Source organism: Carlito syrichta, unplaced genomic scaffold, assembly GCF_000164805.1.
Source record: "Carlito syrichta isolate Samal-C Ts95f unplaced genomic scaffold, Tarsius_syrichta-2.0.1 Scaffold309314, whole genome shotgun sequence".
Lineage (NCBI taxonomy): Eukaryota > Metazoa > Chordata > Mammalia > Primates > Tarsiidae > Carlito > Carlito syrichta.
The window spans coordinates 354502-375751 of record NW_007253410.1 but is presented as its reverse complement, the minus strand read 5'-3'; the positions used below and the strand labels follow the sequence as shown (position 1 = coordinate 375751).

At 39.7% G+C, this 21250-nt stretch overlaps 1 protein-coding gene across 1 annotated transcript in view; it reads right to left on the bottom strand.

Annotated features, from left to right (window-relative positions):
- The window catches only part of NCAPG2 (non-SMC condensin II complex subunit G2), a 103297-nt gene that overhangs the window by 67855 nt on the left and 14192 nt on the right, over window positions 1–21250 (bottom strand). The window contains exons 6-11 of the mRNA XM_021717137.1: window positions 18228–18362; window positions 14286–14380; window positions 13108–13177; window positions 10013–10099; window positions 5654–5749; window positions 4915–5040 (exon numbers count right to left, since the gene is read on the bottom strand). Of these exons, the coding sequence (XP_021572812.1) occupies window positions 4915–5040; window positions 5654–5749; window positions 10013–10099; window positions 13108–13177; window positions 14286–14380; window positions 18228–18362 (609 nt within the window). The remainder of the gene's footprint in view (window positions 1–4914; window positions 5041–5653; window positions 5750–10012; window positions 10100–13107; window positions 13178–14285; window positions 14381–18227; window positions 18363–21250) is intronic.

Sequence of the window (21250 nt, the reverse complement as noted above, 5' to 3'; positions counted from 1 at the left end):
GCTGATTTTTTGATTTATTGTAGAGATGAGGTCTCGCTGCCCAGGCAGGTCTCGAACCCTCGGGCTCGGGCAATCCACTCACCTCAGCCTCCCAAAGGCTGTGATTTTTTTTATAGAGATGAGTTGCTATTTGCCCTGGCTGGTCTGAAACTTCTGGGCTCAAGCAACCCTCTTGCCTTGGCCTCCCAAAGTGTTGGAATTAGGCATGAGCCAATGCAACAAGCCAACAAAATATCTTATCAAGATAAACTATCAAAATATTTATTCCACTTCACTTGCAAAACACCATAATGTGCAGAACACTCCTGACTGTCTGTTATTTTTTTCTAATTAAAGATGGAGCCTTGCTGTGTTGCCCAAGCTGCAGTGTAGTGGCGCAATAAGCACATGGCAGCCTTGAACTCCTGGGCTCAAGTGGTCCTCCTATCGCAGCCTCCCGGGTAGCTGGGACCACAAGCATACACTACTGCACAACCACTGTCCACTAAGTTTTATTGGAACATGGCCCTCCTCCTCTGTCCCTGTGTTGTCTGCAGCTGCTTCTATGCTGCAGCTGAAGAGTGTGATGGGTGCAGGAGAACGTTTGCCAACCCGGCAATCTACTGCTATGATGCAATGCCCCCACAAGGGGAGCTAGGAAAAGGACAGACAGCAGAAGGAAAACAAAAAGATCACTAAGAAAATTTCCTTTGTCTAAGGACTCAAACAGGTCGAATGAATGTCATGGTGCACCAGCAGAGGGGGAAAAAATAAAAGATAAAGGAGAAAGTTTCAGAAATTCTCAATGCTAGAAAATAATACAAAATGCTTTGACAGTCCTAAAGAAATATAACCTGGAACATAAAATTCTCTACCTAGCCAAACACAAATTAAATGTGAAAAAAAAATAAAGGACCATTTTGGGATTCAAGTAATCAGAGACACCTGGCTCCCGTTACTCAAGGACATAAAACAGCAAAGCAAGACTGACTAACTTACTTCCAGCTCATAATATGCACTGGCCGTGATCAGTTCCCCACCACTAGTTTATTTCACTCCCAGAAGTGATTCACAGCTTCCTTAGGATATGTTGCTTACACACAAGCCTTTCTTTATCAAATGTCCATTTTAAATGTAGATTTGGAGTTGAAACTTTTAAGTGAGAGCTAAATGCTGGGTACACATGGGCACAAGAAGAGGAGCAACAAACACTGGGGACTCCTCAAGGGGGAGGAGGATAAAGGTTGGAAAACCACCTGAACCTTGTCCACCACCTGAGTGACCAACCAGCCAAACAGAAGTCCAAACCTTGTCATGAAGCAATAGATCTATACTGTGTATATATGCCTTGAATCTAAAAATTAAAAAAAGAAGGAAATGCAGAAGTGTAAGAAATGCAACTTAAAAAGAACAAATATGAGGGAGAACCCCCCCAAAAAGAATCAAAATTATCTTCTAGAGGGCAGGTCCCTTGTACTATAGGTTTTCCCTCTAGGTAAGTGGAACCCATCAGCATCATTGTACCAGCTAGCATTGTTGTGAAAGATTGTGTTTGGCTTTAGTGAATTTTGTTTTGAGTCTTTCAACACATTTGCCCATTTCATGATGGGTGATTTATAAGCGTACCTGCCCACATTGCACCAAGTGTTCAGCAGTTTTTGACCCAAAACAGCATGACCCCCATGACCTACCCTCACTATTCACCTGACCTCACCCCAAGTTTTTTGATTTGTTTTGTTTCTGTAGATGAAAAAGGTCCTTAAAGGGAAATGTTTTGCCCATGTGGAAGAGGTGAAACAAAAAGCAGCAGAAGCACTAAAAGGCATCAAAATTGATAGGTTCAGAACTGTTTTGAGCAGTAGCAAAAGCATCTCAATAGGTGTATTACATCAAATGGTGAAGGTGACTGAAATCTAAACATGTAAGAATACACAGTGTTTTTATAAATTATTTCTGGGGGTCCCTCTTCATATACCAGGGGTGACAAAAAAAATGTATACACATTTTAAGAAATGTTCGCCATAATCAGAAGTGTCTAGACACTTGTGGGAACCACTTTGAGTACCTCTTGTAATTGCAGAAGTCAAACGTGACTTGTATTCATCTTTTGTTAGCAGTATATATCAAGTATTACAGTTTTAAAACAGATTTTTCCTTTCTTAAAATGTATACATATTTTTGGCACTCTGTGTGTGTGTGTGTGTGTGTGTGTGTGTGTATGTGTGTGTGTGTGTGTGTGTGTGAGAGAGAGAGAGAGATTTTGCTCTGTTATCCAGGCTGGAGTGCAGTAGAGTGTACTTCCACTGCCCAATATAGATGACTACTGGCAAATTTTGTTGCTGTTTTTTATATCTTTCATATTTATATTTTGCTCTTCAAAACATAATGTACCATAAACCTATTACTATGTTAAGAAATATTAACCTATAGCAATTTTTTGCATTGTTTTAGATTTTTTAAAAATGTTTTGTAGTGATGAGGTCTCGCTATGTTGCCTAGGCTAGTCTCGAACTGTGGGCTCAAGTGATTCTCCCACCTCAGTGTCCCAAAGTACTGAGTTATAGTGTTAGCCACCATGCCTGGCTAACCTATAGTGTTTTTTATGGCTTCATATATTCCACTGTGTGGCTACTCTCCCTCTCTCTTTTCTTTCTTTCTCTTGAGAAGGCCCCAAAAAATCCGAAATTATCTTTTGAAGGGTGGGCCCCTTGTAGTTCAGTGGTGAGTTTTCAGTAGTTTTTAACCAAAAACAGCATGACCACTGTGCCCCACCCTCCCTATTCAGCTGACCTTATCCTATGCAACTTTTTTTTTGTTTCCCCAGATAAATGAAGTATGCAAAGGGAAACATTTTGCCAATGTGAAAGAGATAAAACAAAAAATGGCAGAAGCACTAAAAGGCATCAAAACTGACGAGTTCAAAAACTGTTTTGAGCAGTGAAAAAGTATCTTGATAGGTGTGCTACATCAAATAGAAAGTACTTTAAAGGTGACTGAAGTTTGAACAAGAATAAATACACAATTTAAAAAAATTAATTCCAGGGTTTTGGGGTCCCCCATGAATTTTTTTTTTTTTGGAATTGGAATCTCACTCTGTCTCTCAGGCTGGAGTGCAGTGGATGCTCATGGCTACCACAGCCTCGACTTGCTGGACTTAGGCGATCCTTCTGCCTCAGCCTTCCAAATAGCTGGAACTAGAGGCACGTACTACCATGCTTGGCTTATTTTTTGATTTATTGTAGAGATGAGGTCTCACCAAGTTGCCCAGGCTGGTCTCGGACCCCTGGGCTCAGGCAATCCTCTCACCTTGGCCTCCCAAAGTCTGGGATTACAGGCTGAGCCACCACGCCCAGCTCCCCATGTATTTTTAACTGTAAAACAATTCTTGCATAGGTCCTGCCTCTGAAGCTTATTAGAATGTACATATTACATAATTGCTAAAATTGCATCACCCTTCATACCTTAGAAACAACATTTTCATTCATATGACACTTCTAGCAACTATAACATTCTCACATTAGATTTCAATTTACAATTAAGATAACTTGAAGGAATGACTGGAATAGAAATTTAGGCATTTAGATCAAGTTACACTATTTACTCAGCCAATATCCTCATATATGTCCAAGATCTGGAGCAACTGACACCCCGTGCATCCCCCAGAGAGCTGATGCCCCACAAACCTTCCACTCTATCATTAGCCTCAACTTATCTCCCTAGAAACTCAGTTGCATTTCTAGTACAAGATACACAGGATTCACCAATATATGCCTAAGAGTATATCAGACAATCTTAATACTTTACGTAATTTTTGTATTCCATGGAAAATAACCACTACCGTCTTAGCACAAGAGACTGAGCTAAACACTTCATATATAATTTTTTATTTAAACTTATCACAATCCTATAAAATATCACTATCCCCAGATTTAAAGCAACAGGACTAAAGAAAGTAATTTGACAAGATCATGCCCATGAAGTGGCAGAGCTGGGATTCACGATAAAACAGGTCCAACCCCATCTTCATCATCACTCTGCTGCCTCCCATTAGAGAAACTGAATGGCTCCCCAGCAAGTCACATATCATTTCATACTCACATATACTTAGATCAGGAATAGCAAGTGAAAGGTCTGATAGGGCCAAGTATTTAATAAAAGTCAATGAAACAGCACAGCACAATGTACCAGGGGTGGTGGCTACGCTGGCAGCACATACTCCACCAGTGTAAGCACCTGAACACTGCAGGGAAGAACTAAAGTGGGTCATAGCTTTGGACACCTGAGCGAAAAAGAGCAAAAGTTTTCAGTTTTTTTGGTAAAAACTACCAAAATCGATTCTTGGTTTGCTCAGCAACTTATCCCACAGATCCTCAAAAGGAATTTTAGGGATGCCGTGCTGTGCATCTGTAGTCCCAGCTACTCAGGAGGCTGGGGTGGGAGGATTGCTTGAGCCCAAGAGTTTGAGGCCAGCCTGAGCAACATAGTAAGACACTGTTTCTAAAAAATAATAATAATAATAAATTTTAAAAATAAGACACAGAGAAACTAAGTGACTTGCCCAAAGCTACACAGCTATTAAATGAGAGCCAAGAATTCAAATGCAGGGGTCTGACAGCCGAGTTTGTGCTTTACCCACTACGTAACACCACCTCTTCACTGGGGAAAGAAGAACTCACATACAATGCTTAACACCACACAAGATAATAAATAATTAAATGTCCTGAAAGCAACTCAGAGCAAAGGACACCAAGGTCCACATGGTTATAGAAGTCCCAGGGAGAAATAGAACATTTCTGTGAAGAATGGTCAAGGTCTGGGGAGCATGTGGGAGCAGAGCTGAGTGGTTGCAGAGGGAGGTGGAATATCCCAGTAATAAGTGCCCCAGCCTGGAAAGCACTGAGATCCCTGAGAAGCTTGACCACATGACATACGTACATAGAGTTCTTCAAACTGTTTCTGAATCTCACTGTCCATTTCAATAGCATGAAGCTTTGGATCCCTAATAGGAAATGCTTCAACAAACAGTAATGCAGCATTTGATCGAACTTCAGAGTTTCTGGCCTGTAATGATAAAAGAAGAGTATTTCAGAATCCCAATGAGTTAACATACAAAGGCTTGAGTCCAATGTTTCCAAAGTAATACTTTAATGATCTCAACATAGACTTATTTACAAGTTAAAGACAATGATATTTAAATTAGTCAAACTTTGTAAGACCTTTCTTAAATTAAGCCACTCTCACCTCAATGTCAATAGATATTAAGAAAATACCAGCTCTTTCACCTCAAAGCCCAGCCTAAGTCACAAAGAACATTCTAACTAAGGGGACATGTTTGTGTGTGTATTCATTAGATCACAAGGACCAGACAGCCCCAGCCATCAATGCAGCCTACCCATAGTCTCAGCTGCCTTGTTTTCATGTAGCCTCTAGTCTCCTTCCCCAATGTAGTTATTTGAAAATAACTGTATAGTTAGCACTAGATTAATCCAGATTTTCAGTTAAATGGACTCAAGAAATGCTTTTAATAAAAGAAAAAAAATGTGTGGCAAAATTTCACTAAACACTTAGTCCCCATATTTATTTTTACAGCCTCACTGCAATTTTGAACCATAGTATCCTAAATTCAAAAGAATTAGTACATTCGAAAAATAGATAAACTACTTAAAATGCATACCTTTAATCCTCTCCAAAGGATGGGTTTGTATAATCTGTAAAGCATCTCTTCCACTCCCTGCCGAACTTTCTTTTGATGGTGAAAGTAACTCAGCACCTAAGGGCCAAAAAGACCAAAAAAAAAAGAGAGAGAGAGAGAGAGAGAGAGAGAGAGAAAGAAACAAAAAGGGCAATTAAAAAAAAAATTATTTGAAAAGAACAGCAGGATTGCTCCCTCTACCACAGTAGGCTCTGGCATCCATGTTATGATGATTCTTTAACAGGGGTAGCTACGAGAGATACAGGATACTACTAAACATGGTTAATCCTAAGAAAGAAGTTTCCAGCTGAAATAAAGATGAACAGCCTTAAACTAATCGTTTCTGCTATTCTACCAACAGCCATAGAACCTCAAAAAATTCATTTAAACCTCTAATCTTCACGGTAAAATGGAAAGGGGAATGTGGAAAGGGGAACGTGAAAAGGAGTGTGCCCAGTGGTTCCTATAGCCCATTCTGATTCCAAAATGTCCTGACCAAACCCTTTACTAGCAACATGCAACAATTCTATACTGTCTGAAGACCCTGTAACAGGTATCATTGCTTAGTGACCCCTCGTGGTACAAGTTTAATTTAGGTATCAAGTGGCTTCCAAAACTCATGAACAATCAGAAAACAATCATTCCTATAGCTTCCATTCCTTTCTTCTTTCCTACACCCTTCTTTTCCAGCCAGATACTTCCCACAATTCTTTGTAGACTCTTGTCCCCAGCAACAATCAACTTTGCCTTACTTAATTCATACCTCGAAAGACTAAAATGAGTGAAAAATGAGAAACAAAAAAATTAAATAGGCCGTAAAACAAAAGCCTATGCTTCAAGAGAGCCTCTATCCCTCCCCCCAAAAAATCTAAGGTATGGAAATTATTTTTTCTCACTTAATTACTTAGGAGTTTTTGTTCTTGGTTGTTTTTTTTTTTTTTTTTTTTGAGTTAAGAGTCTTACTCTGTTACCCAGGTTGGAGTGCAGTGGCATGCTCATGACCACCGTAGCCTTGATTTGCTGGGCGCAGGTGATCCTTCTACCTCAGTCTTCCAAGTAGCTGGAACTACAGGCATGCACCACCACACTTGGCTAATTATTTGATTTATTGTAGAGATGAGGTCTCACTAAGTTGCCCAGACTGGTCTCAAAGTTGCCCAGACTGGTCTCAAATCCGTGGACTCAGACAATCCTCTCACCTCGGCCTCCCAAAGTGCTGGGATTATAGGTGTGAGCCATTGCACCTGGCTCAGTTGTTTTTATTAATAGTTACAACTGATATCAGTCTATAGTTTGCTTTTTATGTACAATAGTATCAAGTTTTGATATCAATCATATAATTATTCCATAGATTTTCTAAACAGCTTTATTAAGACAATTCACACACCACAAAATTCACTCTTAAAGTATACGACTTAGTGGTTTTCAGTATATTCAGAGTTGTGCAACCATTACTAGTATCTAATTCTAGAATATTTTAATTAATACTTTGGGGATTTCTTTTTTTTTTTTGGAGCTGGAGTCTCACTCCATGGCCCAGGCTGGTGTGCAGTGGCACACTCACAGCCACCCCAGTGTCACTTAGCTTTGGCGATCTTTCCGTCTCAGGCTTCCAAGTAGCCGGAACTACAGGGGCATGTTTCACACCCAGCTAATTTTTGATTTATTGTAGAGATAAGGTCTCACCAAGTTGCCCAGGCTGGTCTCAAATCTGTGGGCTCAGGCAATCTACTCGCCTTGGCCTCCCAAAGTGCTGGGATTACAGGCTGAGTCACCAAGCCCGGCCGATTTCTTATTTTCAAATGAGGTCTAAAGCACTGTGAAACTTCTTTCAACAAATCAATAAAATGATTTCTCATATAAATGTAATACTTAAAATAACAATTTGAGGAAGAAACCATGTGTTAAAAACAGTGATAAGAACAATTACAATACTTTAAGAAAGAGATTGGCAATAGTGGGAAACTGTCAGGGGAGGGGGGGTGGGATTGGCAGTTGAGGATACCACTAAGGGAGGGAGGGGCATACCTCATCAACAAGGGTACCTGCATAATCAACGTTTGCATACCTAACTCTGAATTGTACCCCACATCTTTATAATAAAAAATAAAAAACAGTAATAAAAGCAATTACTTGCAGTTCAGTAACACATTTCACTTGAAAAGTGAAATCTAATATTCTTCATTTTAATCTTTTTGTGCATTTTTCCATACATTTACCAAACAGTGATATCTATACTTATAATATCATTACTACTCAGACTATCACAACAGAAAATAAAACATGAAAAAAAGTCAGTTATTTGATACCAAGAAACCATGTCAATTTTTCTTGTGTAGTTTAACATGCAATTCTTTATTACCAAATGGAATTTTGAAACATCAAATCGTGTATGTGAAATAAATAACCCAAAGTGATTTCAACTAAATAAAGCCACACTGGGATTGGGGGAAAGGAAGGAGAGGAAATTCACTGAATAAATTGGTCCTAAATATGAAATCACAATTTTTAAATACTCTGAAAAATTCAGTAGCCTAGATAAATCTCTGCGTTCTTTTTCCTTGGATAATTTAAACTATCAATATTGAAAATCATCATATCCATTCAAAATTAATATAATTAGTATATTTATATTCTACAAATAGCAGCAATTTCACTACATGAAAAAAACAAAGAGGAAATCTTTGTTCACTGGCTTTTTGACACATGATTGCCAAAACTAACATCAAGCAAACAAGGCATCCTGTGGGTTAGAATGCTGAGCAACAGCATCTGCTTAACTTAACCAACCCAACAGACCATATTTTCCAATTCCTCCTGCCAGGATCCTTATGATCAATCAAACATTTATCACTGCGGTAATGACACTGATGATAAACCTTATTTAGTCAGGCCATTCATAATTACAAGGATAAATTCATACCTAAATTCTGAGATTATCTTTTAAAAACAAAATATCTGCTGGGCACAGTGGCTCATGCCTGTAATCCCAGCACTTTGGGAGGCAGAGGTGAGAGGATTGCCTGAGCCCAGGGGTATGAGACCAGCCTGGCAACTTGGTGAGAGCTCACCTCTACAATAAATCAAAAAATTAGCCAGGCGTGGTGGCGCACGCCTATAATTCCAGCTACTTGGAGAGTTGAGGTGGAAGGATCACCTGAGTCCAGCAGGTCAAGGCTGCGGTAGCTGTGAGGGGTATACCACTGCACTCCAGCCTGGGCAACAGAGTGAGACTCCAACTCAAAAAATAAAACAAAATAAAAATCTTTTTTTTAAGCTGGGGCCTCACTCTGACACCCAGACTAGAGTACAGTGGCACAGTCATAGCTCCCTGTAGCCTCAACCTCCTGGGCTCAGGCAATTCTCCCATCTCAGTCTCCCAAGTAGCTAGGGCTAAAGGCCAGCACCACCACACCCAGCTTATTTTTTTATGTAGAGATGTAGTCTTGCTATGTTGCCTCGGTTGGTCTCAAACTCCTGAGCTCACACAATCCTCCTACTTCAGCTTCCCAAAGTGCTGAGATTATAGGCATGTGCCATGCCAGCAAAATATCAAGATAATCTATCAAAACATTTATTCCATTTCACTTGTAGAACACCAAATTGTGAATTGGAACATATAAAAGTAAATAGTAAAAATAATTTTTATAATATCCTCTAAAATCTTTGAAAAAAGAGATAGTAGCCATGAGGGTGGCCATGAGTGTGCCACTGTCCTCCAGCCTGGGTGACAGAGTAAGACTCCAACTCAAAAAAAAAAAAAAAAAAGAAGTGATGGTTCTGGAAATTCTCATGTCAGATAATTAAAATAAAGGTTGTTCAAATAAACTTCCAGCTGCCTTAACAACAATATACCTTTGCTTTCCTCACTAAAACTTTGGTGGAGCCGGGCTCGGTGGCTTAGCCTGTAATCTCCCACCTTTGGGAGGCTGAGGTGAGTGGATTGCCTGAGCCCGCAGGTTCGAGACCTGCCTGGGCAACTTGGCGAGACCTCATCTCTACAACAAATAAAAAATTAGCCAGGCGTGGTAGCCAGAGCCCAGTGGGTAGAGGCTGCAGTGGCTGGGAGCGGCCACTGCACTCCAGTCTGGGCGACGGAGTGAAACTCCAAGTCAAAAAATAAAAAAAAAAAACATACATACATAAATAAATAAATAAATAAATAAATAAAGCTTTGGTGGTAGGAATAAAGCTGCCAGACACCAAATATCAAGTTTCTGAGAAATCTCTCTAATTGATACCTTTGAAAGCTTAACAAAATTTTAAAATGTAACCAAAACAATGATCTAAAATCAAAAAAAGTGGGACATTATTTCAAAACCAATCCATTCACCGTCTCACCTCCCGCACTGTGGAATGCACTGGAGACCTCCGTGGAAGATGGATCCCATGGAACATGAAATCCTGGATGCAGTCGTTTTCGATTACCTGAAATAACAAATGCAACATGAGGCACCTGGTGCATGTGAGTCCACCTGACTACCTGACAAGTAGTGCAGCATTTGAGTAGAAAAAGGAGTCAGATCTGTGTATCTTTTATTTCATGAGGAACAACCCTGAATCATTTCAGAGCTTTCATAAGTTCCTACTTCTTAGAATTCCTCTAGTTTAATAAACAAGGAGAACACTTAGTTTCTGCCATCTTACTTTGATAAAATATGACTTCTGTGCCAAATGGCTTCCTTCTCCCACACAAGGCTAGTTTAAATCAGATGAATTTCAGAAACTGAGTATATGATGAGTTTGGAACCCCCTCCTGAGTCATTGCTGACCTAGATGACCTTTGGAAGACTGGATCTGTTCCAACAGCCTCCCCAGAAGTGAAATGGAACCACCTGTATGGCAGAAACTAGGATTCCAAACTGACTGAAATAAGATCTCTCAGGGCTGCTGCTGAGAAGGGCTGGGCAGGAAGGGGTGGAGAGCTCCTTGTCATCCCTGTACACTAGCAGTCCTCGGAGTGGAGTGACTGAGATAAGGCAGGAACCCAAGAGCAGCCCAGAATCCCAGCAGACCAAATAGTCTATTACCCCTGTACTCTGTGCCTGCCCCCATACAAGTGTAGGATTTCCATGGTTTTAGGGAGGGACCTAAAGAAACCCTATTATTAATATTAACCTCTTCTCTATTATCTTTGAAAATATTTCCTTCACCGTAGGTCACTGATAAGTCTTAGCATTACTTAATGTGGGATAACCACATATCATCTGACTTGTGATGAAGATATGTAGGAAGTTACTTGTGTCATAAAAGTTGAATTCAAACCTTTAGAGCTAATTATCAGAATGTAGACATTCTATGGAACAACTATCTGTTTTTCAACATGTCAATAGTGTAGGTTAAAAAATAATAATAATAATAAAAATAAATAAATAAAACTTTGGTGGTAGGCTGGGGAGAAAGGAGTATTTGAGCCCAGGAGTTTGAGACCAGCCTAGGCAACACTGTGAGATCTCGCCTCTACAAAAAAAAAAATCAAAAAATTAGCTGGGTCTGGTGGCACACAACTGTAGTCCCAGCTACTTGGGAGGCTGAGGCAGGAGGATTGCCTGAGCCCAGGAGATCAAGGCTGAGGTGAGCCATGATTGTGCCACTGCACTCCAATCTGAGTGGCAGAGTGAGACCCCTAACTCAAAAAAAAAAAAAAAAAAAAGAAAAACAAAAGAGGAAGGCTCTAGAATAAGTGATTTAATGACATAACAAGCAAATGCCATGTAGGTAACTTGTTGGATCTTAATTTAATTTTTAAAAATCATAAAGAGACATTTTGAGGCAAACAGAAAAATTTAAACATGGCTTGATTATTTCTTAAAATACCAAGGATCTGTTGTTAATATTTTAGCATTATTGATGGCATTATAGAGCCATATTTTCTAGAGATGTAGAATAAAGCACATAGAAACAAAGAGTCTGAAATTTGCCTTAAAAACTTAAAGAGAGGGAGGGAAGAGAGGAAAGGGAGTGAGACTGTGAAGTACATGCTGTTGGTACAAACTGTGTATACATCTAATCAAATAACCAAGCTTTTAATTACAAACTCCTGTTTTTAAACCACTATTGGAGAAAAGAAGGCAAAACACACTAAGAGCAAATATTTCTTCCTAAGAACAAGTTGTATGCAGTAGTAAAACACAATGCAAATAATAATGCATAACAAGGTCTTGGTTTTGCCCTTCTTTCCCCAAAATTACAAATTGTAAAACCATCCTCAAAGTTGTCTTCAGAGGACAATAGCAGATTTTTTTTTTGTTTCCTAGAAATAGAAATCAGTGATAAACCTTGGTGATACAAATCACACGTAAATTAGGCAGAGAAGCAGAGAGGACAGAAGTGAATTCCAGATATCCCGCAGCCTCTGTCCACCTCACAGGTGCTTCCCTGCTCTCCAGGGAGGAACTCCAAGTTAGTACGGAACACAGGTTTGCAAAAGACCCTGTTCTGAGTCAGAGTAAAAATTTTACTCTCAGAGGGAAAGAAAAATGTTTGAGAACCTAGTATTAAAAAATGTAAGAAATAAAAGACATTTTTTTTGGTCCAAAAGCCTTTTAATGGTTAATTGAAATTGCAATGTATACAGTCCTATATTCATAATATAAATATTGCACAGTCAGTGGTTAGACATATTCAAAGAGAAGGTCTCCAAATTCTCGAAAATAACGTAACTAAAAGAGGTGTCCTGAGGTCCCTGAACAGTACTGTTCAATGAAAAAAGAATGCAAGCCACGAATGCATCCCTCAGTGTCCAAGGGGCCTGGGTTCCAGGGCCTCCCTCAGATACCAAAGTCTGCGGATGCTCAAGTAACTGATATAAAATGGCACAGTATTTGCACATAGCTTACGCACCTCCTCCCATATACTTTAAATCACCTCTAGCTTACTTATAATACCTAGTATAAGGTAAATGCTATATAAACAGTTGTTACATTATATGACTAGGGAGTAATGAGAAGGAAAAAAGTCTGCACATATCTATCCATGACTGGTTTAATCCACAGAAACAAAACCCACAGACAGGGAAGGCTAGCTACATTTTGTTTAGCTCAATATATACCCCCACTATCATTTCAACATGCACTCAATATTTTCTTAAAAGTATTAATGAGATTTTATATTCTTCATTTTCCACACTAAGTCTTTGAAATCTGATGTATTTCTTACACTTACAACACATCTTGATTCAGACTAGTCACATTCCAAGTGTCCAATAACCACATGTGGCTGAACAGTGCAGGTTCAGAGCTACCAACTAATAAAGAGCAAACCACACATCTCAGTAAGCAACTGGATCACCTTTCCATCACATAAATTTTTCATTATTTGATTTTATTTTGGCAGAGAACATAAACACAGTTCTCAAAATAACACTTCTTTTACTATTCATTTAGTAATTAAACTACAATAAAAATAAGTGTTAACATTAGATAAAATGAAAATACCTCCAGTGTTTTCCCTGAAGCCTTTTTCCAAGCTCTGAAATAAATTTCTGCAATGTATACTATCAAAGACCTATTAAAAAGATGAAAATAGTTTTAATGCAAGTTTAAAGAATCATACTTTCATCATGTATCAATTCAGTTACTCTCCTACCCTAGGGAAAAATAAACTCAGTTTAGACTAGTGCTTTGCAAATTATCTGTAAAGATATGTTATCTACCTGAAGCAGAAAGTAAAAAAAGGTTTTGGGAAGGAAGTGACAAATGACTTCCTCCTTCTCAATCAAGGCTTCCCCCAGAATGTTACTATTTTTTGTGAAACTATGAAAACATAAACCCACAACCAAATTCCAAAGTCAAAAAATTTAAATATAAATATATTTTCAACTTGGAATCATTTTGGACTTTCTAGGCTACTAACTCCTCAGGTACAAGAAGACGTAAAATATCAGAGTTGACTTTAGAATCATAGAAGTTTAGAAATCCATTAGTTCAATCTGAACATTCCAAAAATGAGAAAAGATGAGAAAGCCATCTAGCAAATAATAGGAGCTTCGCAATCAAAGATCCAGAATCAAATCCCGACTGAGTACTTAAACAGCTACCTTACATTGGGAAATTAACCAGAGCCCACCTCAAAAGAGAATTAGAAGGATTAAATTTTTTAAAATGCAGACTAAGTACTCAGGACCAGAACAAATTAAGTACTTAGCACTATGCCTGGCAAACAGCAAGCATTCGCCATGTCAGTTCTGACCACTACCATGTTAAGGAGGGGCAGAGCCAGGACTACCGCATTCACTGCTGCGCCTGTAGACTCTAGGCTCTTTCCACCAAGCCATACAATCCTCTACACATTCAGCTGGAAAGTACACATGCCATTCCAAATGTTATCAGAGGTACCACTGACATGGGCTTTACTGTCAGGGAGGTGAAGATTTAACTGGCAACTCATTTAACTATCAAAAGAATTATCACAAATTAAACTCTTAATTTCAAAGATCATTACTAAAAAAGAATAATTTCCTATAAAAGAAAAAAAGATGCAATGATACAACATAAAATTATAAAATATAATTTCTAAAACTTCCGATACATTAAAATACAACTTTTACAAGTCATATCATACAGACTGAACCAGATGAAGACAGCACAGAATTTTAATTACCTTTAACACTTACTTTTGTAATCCCTGTAACTGGTTTTTAATAGTACCATGGATCATTTTAATAAAGTTTATATTCCAACTGAAGAGAGAACTAAGAAATCTTCTTCCCTATAAAGAGAATATAATGTTAAAATTGCAACCAAATAAAAATTCCTAATAACAAGCAAACAATTCTTTGAATGCCTAAAAATGTTACATGTTACCTATTGTTAAAAAGGAAGCAAGGGGGCAACCCCCTGAGGTCCCCTCCCACTGTGGGAGTTTTTCTGTCCTCTCAATAAATCCTGCTTTAAAAAAAAAAAAAAAAGGAAGCACATATAACTATAACTTAGAATATATGCAAGAGGTTGAGTTGGGAAAGTTCCTCAGGTGGTATCACCTGTCTCAGACACCTACACAGACCAAGAGTCACAAATCCTCCTTCCCTCAAAGCTGAATAGCAGTCACACTGAGCACCCTGTCCTCACAGACCACAGGCACAGAGAGGTGACATGCAAACAGTCATCATATAGGTCCATGAACACTGCATTCTGACCCAGTCAGAGATGGCTATGTAATCTCAAATCAAAAAATGTTTTAAGTCTAGCATTTGTGAGTGGGAATGGCATCAAATATCAGTCCATTTCACCTTCTCCTTTATATATGAGAAAACTGAGAATTCATATAGTTAGGAGACTAAATGTTTGGCATCCTGGAATTTCCAAATATACCGTCTTCAAGCCATAAATATATCATGCAATGGTAATTTATATGCATGCGACCAGATTATATACATGAATCTAAAAAGAATGAAAACAATAATGATACTCTTTAAAGTGCATAAAACATATCTACCAAGAAATTCCCCAATGAACAGCACCTTATATCTTCATTGCTTACCAGCAATACCACTGCCCAATCTCTGGAATCCTACAGAAATCCAATATACTTTGATTCAAATGTAGGGTAACCATGCTTGCAACAGGCAAGTTAAAAAATGTAACAGTATTCAATGGACATAATCTGCTAGTAGAGTACAAGATGTTTGTGGTTTGCCCAGAGTGACTGACCAAATTAATAAAACGATTAGGAAACTAAATTTATTTATTTATTTATTTTTGAGTCGGAGTCTCAGTCTGTCGCCCAGACTGGAGTGCAGTGGCTGCTCCCGGCCAACGCAGCCTCAACCTGCTGGGCTCCGGTGATCCTTCCGCCTCAGCCTTCTGAGTAGCCAGAATTACAGGTGTGCGCTACCACGCCCAGCTAATTTTTTATTTATTGTAGAGATTAGGTCTCACCAAGTTCCCCAGGCGGGTCTCGAACCCACGGGCTCAGGCAATCCACTCATCTCAGCCTGACTGGGAAACTAAATGTAGATATCTTAAATTCAAAGTAGCATAATAACAGCCAGGCTTGGTGACTCAGCCTGTAATCCCGCGCCTTTGGGAGGCTGAGGTGAGTGATCGCCTGAGCCCGCAGGTTCGAGACCCACCTGGGCAGTGAGACCTCATCTCTACAATAAATCAAAAAATCAGCCGGGCGTGGTAGCGCATGCCTGTTAGTCCGGCTACTCGGAAGGCTGAGGTGGAAGATCACCTGAGCCCAGCAGGCGAGGCTGCGGTGGCCGGGAGCAGCCACTGCACTCCGGCAGTCTGGGTGACAGAGTGAGACTCCAACTCAAAACAAAAAACAAAAAAAAAACAAAGTAGCATAACAGTTTTCTAAAACAAGGGAGGGGCTCTGCGGTGGCTCATGCCTGTAATACCAGCACTTTGGGAGGCTGAGGTGGGAGAATTGCTTGAGTACAGGAGTTCAAGAATAGCCTGGACAACATAGCGAGACCTTGTCTCTACTAATAACATAACACAGCCAGGCTCGGTGGCTCAGCCTGTATCCTGCGCCTTGGGAGGCTGAGGTGAGTGAATTGCCTTAGCCCACGGGTTCAAGACCCGCCTGGGTAACTTGGTGAGACCTCATCTCTACAATAAATCAAAAAATTAGCTGGGCGTGGTAGTGCGCGCCTGTAGTTCCAGCTACTTGGAAGGCTGAGGCGGAAGGATCGCCAGAGCCCAGCAGGTTGAGGCTGTGGTGGCCGGGAACGGCCACTGCACTCCAGTCTGGGTGACAGAGTGAGACTCCAACTCAAGAAAAAAAAATAATAACATAACATAACATAACATAAAAAGAGGGGTTGTAGCCGGGCTTGGTGGCTCAGCCTGTAATCCCGTGCCTTGGGAGGCTGAGGTGAGTGGACTGCCTAAGCAAGCAGGTTCAAGACCCGCCTGGGCAACTCGGTGAGACTTCATCTCTACAATAAATCAAAAAATTAGCCAGGCATGGTAGCACACGCCTGTACTTCCAGCTACTTGGAAAGCCGAGGCGGAAGGACCGCCAGAGCCCAGTAGGTCGAGGCTGCGGTGACCGGGAGCAGCCACTGCACTCCAGTCTGGGTGACAGAGTGAGACTCCAACTCAAAAAAAAAAAAAAAAAAAGAGGGGCTGTGCCACACATACATTTATGCCTATGTTATGCATTCGCATACGTGTATGCTAAGTAAATGCAACTCACCAACTGCCCATGTATATGCCAACATAAATAAAAAGTGTCTAAAGTCTTAACCCAACTTCTTCACTTTTCCCACATTTCAAGAGAATGCTGGAGATGAGTGAGACACAGGCCGTGTCCAGGTTCTCTTCCAATAGTGGCGGTGCTAACACTGCAAGGGCCACACAGAGCAGCCCTCCCCAAGGGTTCCTACCCACCAGTGCCTGTGCTGTGGCTGGACACGTATTATCTCATTAATTCCTCACAGGAATCCTGTGAAAGAACAACTGTCGTTCCTATTTTACAAAAGAAAACACACTGAGGCTGCCATCCATTAAGTGAACAAACAGGGATCTGGATGCAGCTCTTGTGACTTCCACAGCTGAAGGTCTCAGTCAGTGCTGATCACATGCAGGCCTTGGACTAGTGGGCTGCAGATGGCACACAGGAGTCCATTTCTGTCTCTGCCACTGCCTTGAGACCTTGAGAAAATGTTCATTGATTCAGCACCTCAGAACTTGCACTCCTCCTCCTCCCCTAAATCCCTTCTCCAGCTCCTCTAGGGAGGAGTGATGACTTCCTCCTTCTGCCTCAGAGATGTGTCTGCTAGGCCAGGAGCAACCAAAAGCAAAGGCCCATGGATCTGCAGCATGGACACATAGTCAGTGCTCAGTGAACGACTACAGAGAATCCTAACACAGGAGAATTACACAAGCTTACCTGCAAATAATTCTCTAGTAACTACATTAATAATGGTAAAGATTAAATTAACTTAATAGCATATTTCATGTATGGCAATACATCCAAGACATAATTTATTATATTACATGTGCAATAAATATGAAAATTATTAATGAACTATTCTACATTCATTTTTTTCATACTAAGTCTTCAAATCCACGTGTATTTTACGCTTAAGACATATCTCAATTCAGATGGGCCATATTTCATGTGTCAGTAGTCACAGGTGGAAGCAGCTCAGGACAGGCAGTGCAGCAACAGGCCAGAAGCCTCTTTGGATTCACTGGATGAGTGGAAAACAGAAGTGGAGAATACTGTGTGTTGACAGTTTTGAGTACATGCCAATTAAAATGGAATTAGGGCAGAGGGCCAGATCTCATCCATAGGGAAGTGCTTTTTCAACATTATTTTTAACCATTCTTAATTTAAAATGCAATTATGGCTCCCTCAGGATTCACAGAGCCACCTGTTATCATCCAATTTAATGATGAAATAAGCAAGGACTTGTAAAATGTTTGCTCTCTAACTGCCATGCGGTAAAAATGATGTGCAGTAATACAATAGCTCGTGAAAGCCAAGCCAACTTTCGCGAAAACACTGAGCGCAGTGCAAACAGCAACAGAATGAACACAGGAAAAAACATCTATTAAAAAGCAGCTCACGAACAGACCAAAAAGGGAAACATATTTACCTCTTCTTTCTTGATAAAATTGATATTTATGAAGCATTCAAGTAGCATATCTTTAATTTCTCTGCTTTCCTCCAAATCATAATCAAAGCAGTATAAAGCTTGATGGACACGCCAAAGCCGACATACATCTGCACCCTAGGAATGACACAAAAATGTTATTTCAGTTTTTTTAGTGAACAGTAAAGCCATATTTCAAATTAAGTATATTTTATATCATAAATAATGATCATTCCAGTTGATTCATCAAAGAGTAGGAAATAGTGACAAGTGAAAACAGACTTTAAAATTTGCAAATGCCACTTGTAGCTTAGAGAATGTTTTTTTTTTTGGGGTCAGAATCTCACTCTGTCACCCAGGCTATAGTGCAGTGGCATGCTCACAGTCACCGCAGCCTCAACCTGCTGGGCTCAGGCGATCCTTCTGCCTCTGCCTTCCAAGTAGCTGGAACTACAGGCATGCGCCACCACATCCAGCTAATTTTTTTATTTATTGTAGAGACAAGGTCTCATTAGGTTGCCCAGGCTGGTCTCAAACCCCTGGTTTTAGGCAATCCTCTTGCCTCCACCTCCCAAAGTGCTGGGATTACAGGTGTAAGCTACCATGCCCAGTTAGAGAACATTTTTTTAAAACATAGGGAAAAGCAATCAGAACTCCGGCAATGTAATATGCATTGTCCATGCAGTAGATGTTAGCTACATCTGGCTGTTGAGCTACTGAATTGTGACTAGTATGACTGACCAATCAAGCTTTTCATTACTTTTAATTTTAAAATAAAATTTAAATAGCCGTACATAGCTAGTGATAACTAAATTGAACAGCACAGATTATAATACTAGGAAGATATTAAAAAATAAAGTCTTAGCTCAGCACAGTAGTGTATGTCTAAAATCCCAATTACTCAGGAGGCTGAGGCAGGAGGATCACTTGAGCCGGGAATTCAAGCCCAACCTAGGTAACAAATTAAGATCCCCCCCATCTCCAAAAATGATAATAATAATAAAGTCTTGCTGTGCTGGTGTGGTGGCACACAACTGTAATGCCAGCTACTCAAGAGGCTGAGGCAGGAGAATCACTTGAGCCCAGGAGTTTGAGGCTGCAGTGAGCCATGATAGCACTAATGCACTCTAGCCTGGGCCACAGAGTAAGAATCGAAATCTAAGAAAAATAAATAAATAAATCTTCAGCATCATAATCATTATCATCACCAAGTCATGATTTAAAGGTTAAACAACATTGGCAGGAAAAATGGATCTTAAAAAGGCAAATCAATGATGATATAATGATAAATTCTGACATAAAACTGACTGCTCCTTGGAAAGTATGGATGGTAAGAACATAAATAGTATACACAATGGAATACTACACAGCCATAAAGATGGACAAAATTATGAACTTTTGCAGCAACTTGATAGACTTAGTGTCTATAATACTGAGTGATCTATCACAGAAACAAAGAATTGAGTACCACATGTTCTCACTCATAAGCAGACCTTGAACAATTATCACAATACTATAAGAAAGGAATTGGCAGTAGTGGGAAACTACCAGGATGAGGGAGGATGGTATTGGCAGTAGTGGGAAACTGCCCAGGGAGTGGGGGGCACACCTCATCAACAATGGTACCTGCATAATGAATATTTATATACCTAACTCTGAATTGTGCCCCACAACTTTAAAATAAATTTTTTTTTTTTAAAACATAAATAAGCCGGACTCAGTGGCTCAGCCTGTAATCCTGCGCCTTGGGAGGCTGAGGTGAGTGGATTGCCTGACCCCATGGGTTTGAGACCCGCCTGGACAACTTGGCAAGACCTCATCTTTACAATAAATCAAAAAATTAGCCAGGCGTGGTAGCACACGCCTGTAGTTCCAGCTACTTGGAAGACTAAGGTGGAAGGATCACCGGAGCCCAGCGGGTCGAGGCTGCAGTGGCCGGGAGCGGTCACTGAACTCCAGTTTGGGTGACAGAGTGAGACTCCAACTCAAAAAAAAAAAAAAAAAAAGAATCTTCACAAACATATGGACTTCACCGCAACTTGGGTGGATTTGGAGTCAATCATACTCAGTGACCTATCACAGAAACAAAGAACAGAGTACTATATGTTCTCACTTATAAGTGGACTTTGAACAATTATAATACTATAAGAAAGGGATTGGCAAAAGGGGAAACTGTCAGGGAAGGGGGGTGGGATTGGCATTTGAGGGAAACTGCTAGGGGAGGGAGGGGCATACCTCATCAACAAGGATACCTGCATAATCAACGTTTGTATGCCTAACCCTGAATTGTACTCCACATCTTTATAATAAAAAAAAAGAAAAGCAGAAAATATAATTAAAAAAATAAAATAATACTCCAGAGTCAATTACATAGCATGACTCATGAAGGAAGAATTCTCATAGATTTAACTGTTAAGAGCTGATAAAATGAACACAGTCTAAGACAACTATGTGTGAAGATAGCTGGTGGAGATTCAAGTGTAAAGAATTGGTTGTCATGTTTTCTGTTGAAATGCTGAATATTATTCATACATATATACTCATACATTTAATGTGTGTGTGTTTCCAAAGTGCTTATTTATGCATTATATTATTTTGATCCCTGTAACAATTCTACAGGGATAAGATGGTAGATACTATCTTCATTTATGAAGATATTGAGTCTCTGAGATGTCAAGTGGCTTGCCTATAATGATGATAATGATTATGGTTATGATAGAGAGAAAAAATATCTTTTCTACTGATCTCTAGATGTATACACACACTTAACTGCTTAATTGATATGTCTTCTTGGATGTCTCTTAATTTGTACAAAATGAATTCCTGATTTTATCCCAAAGCTTTTCTTACCCATCCAGTAGTCTTTAAAAATGAATGACATCACCATAATTTTGTTATGTATGTTAGAAATCCAAGTATCATTTTTAAAATATTCTTTTCTTTTTTTTTACAGTATAAAGATGTGGGGTACAATTCAGGGTTAGGTATACAAACGCTGATTATGCAGGTACCATTGTTGATGAGGT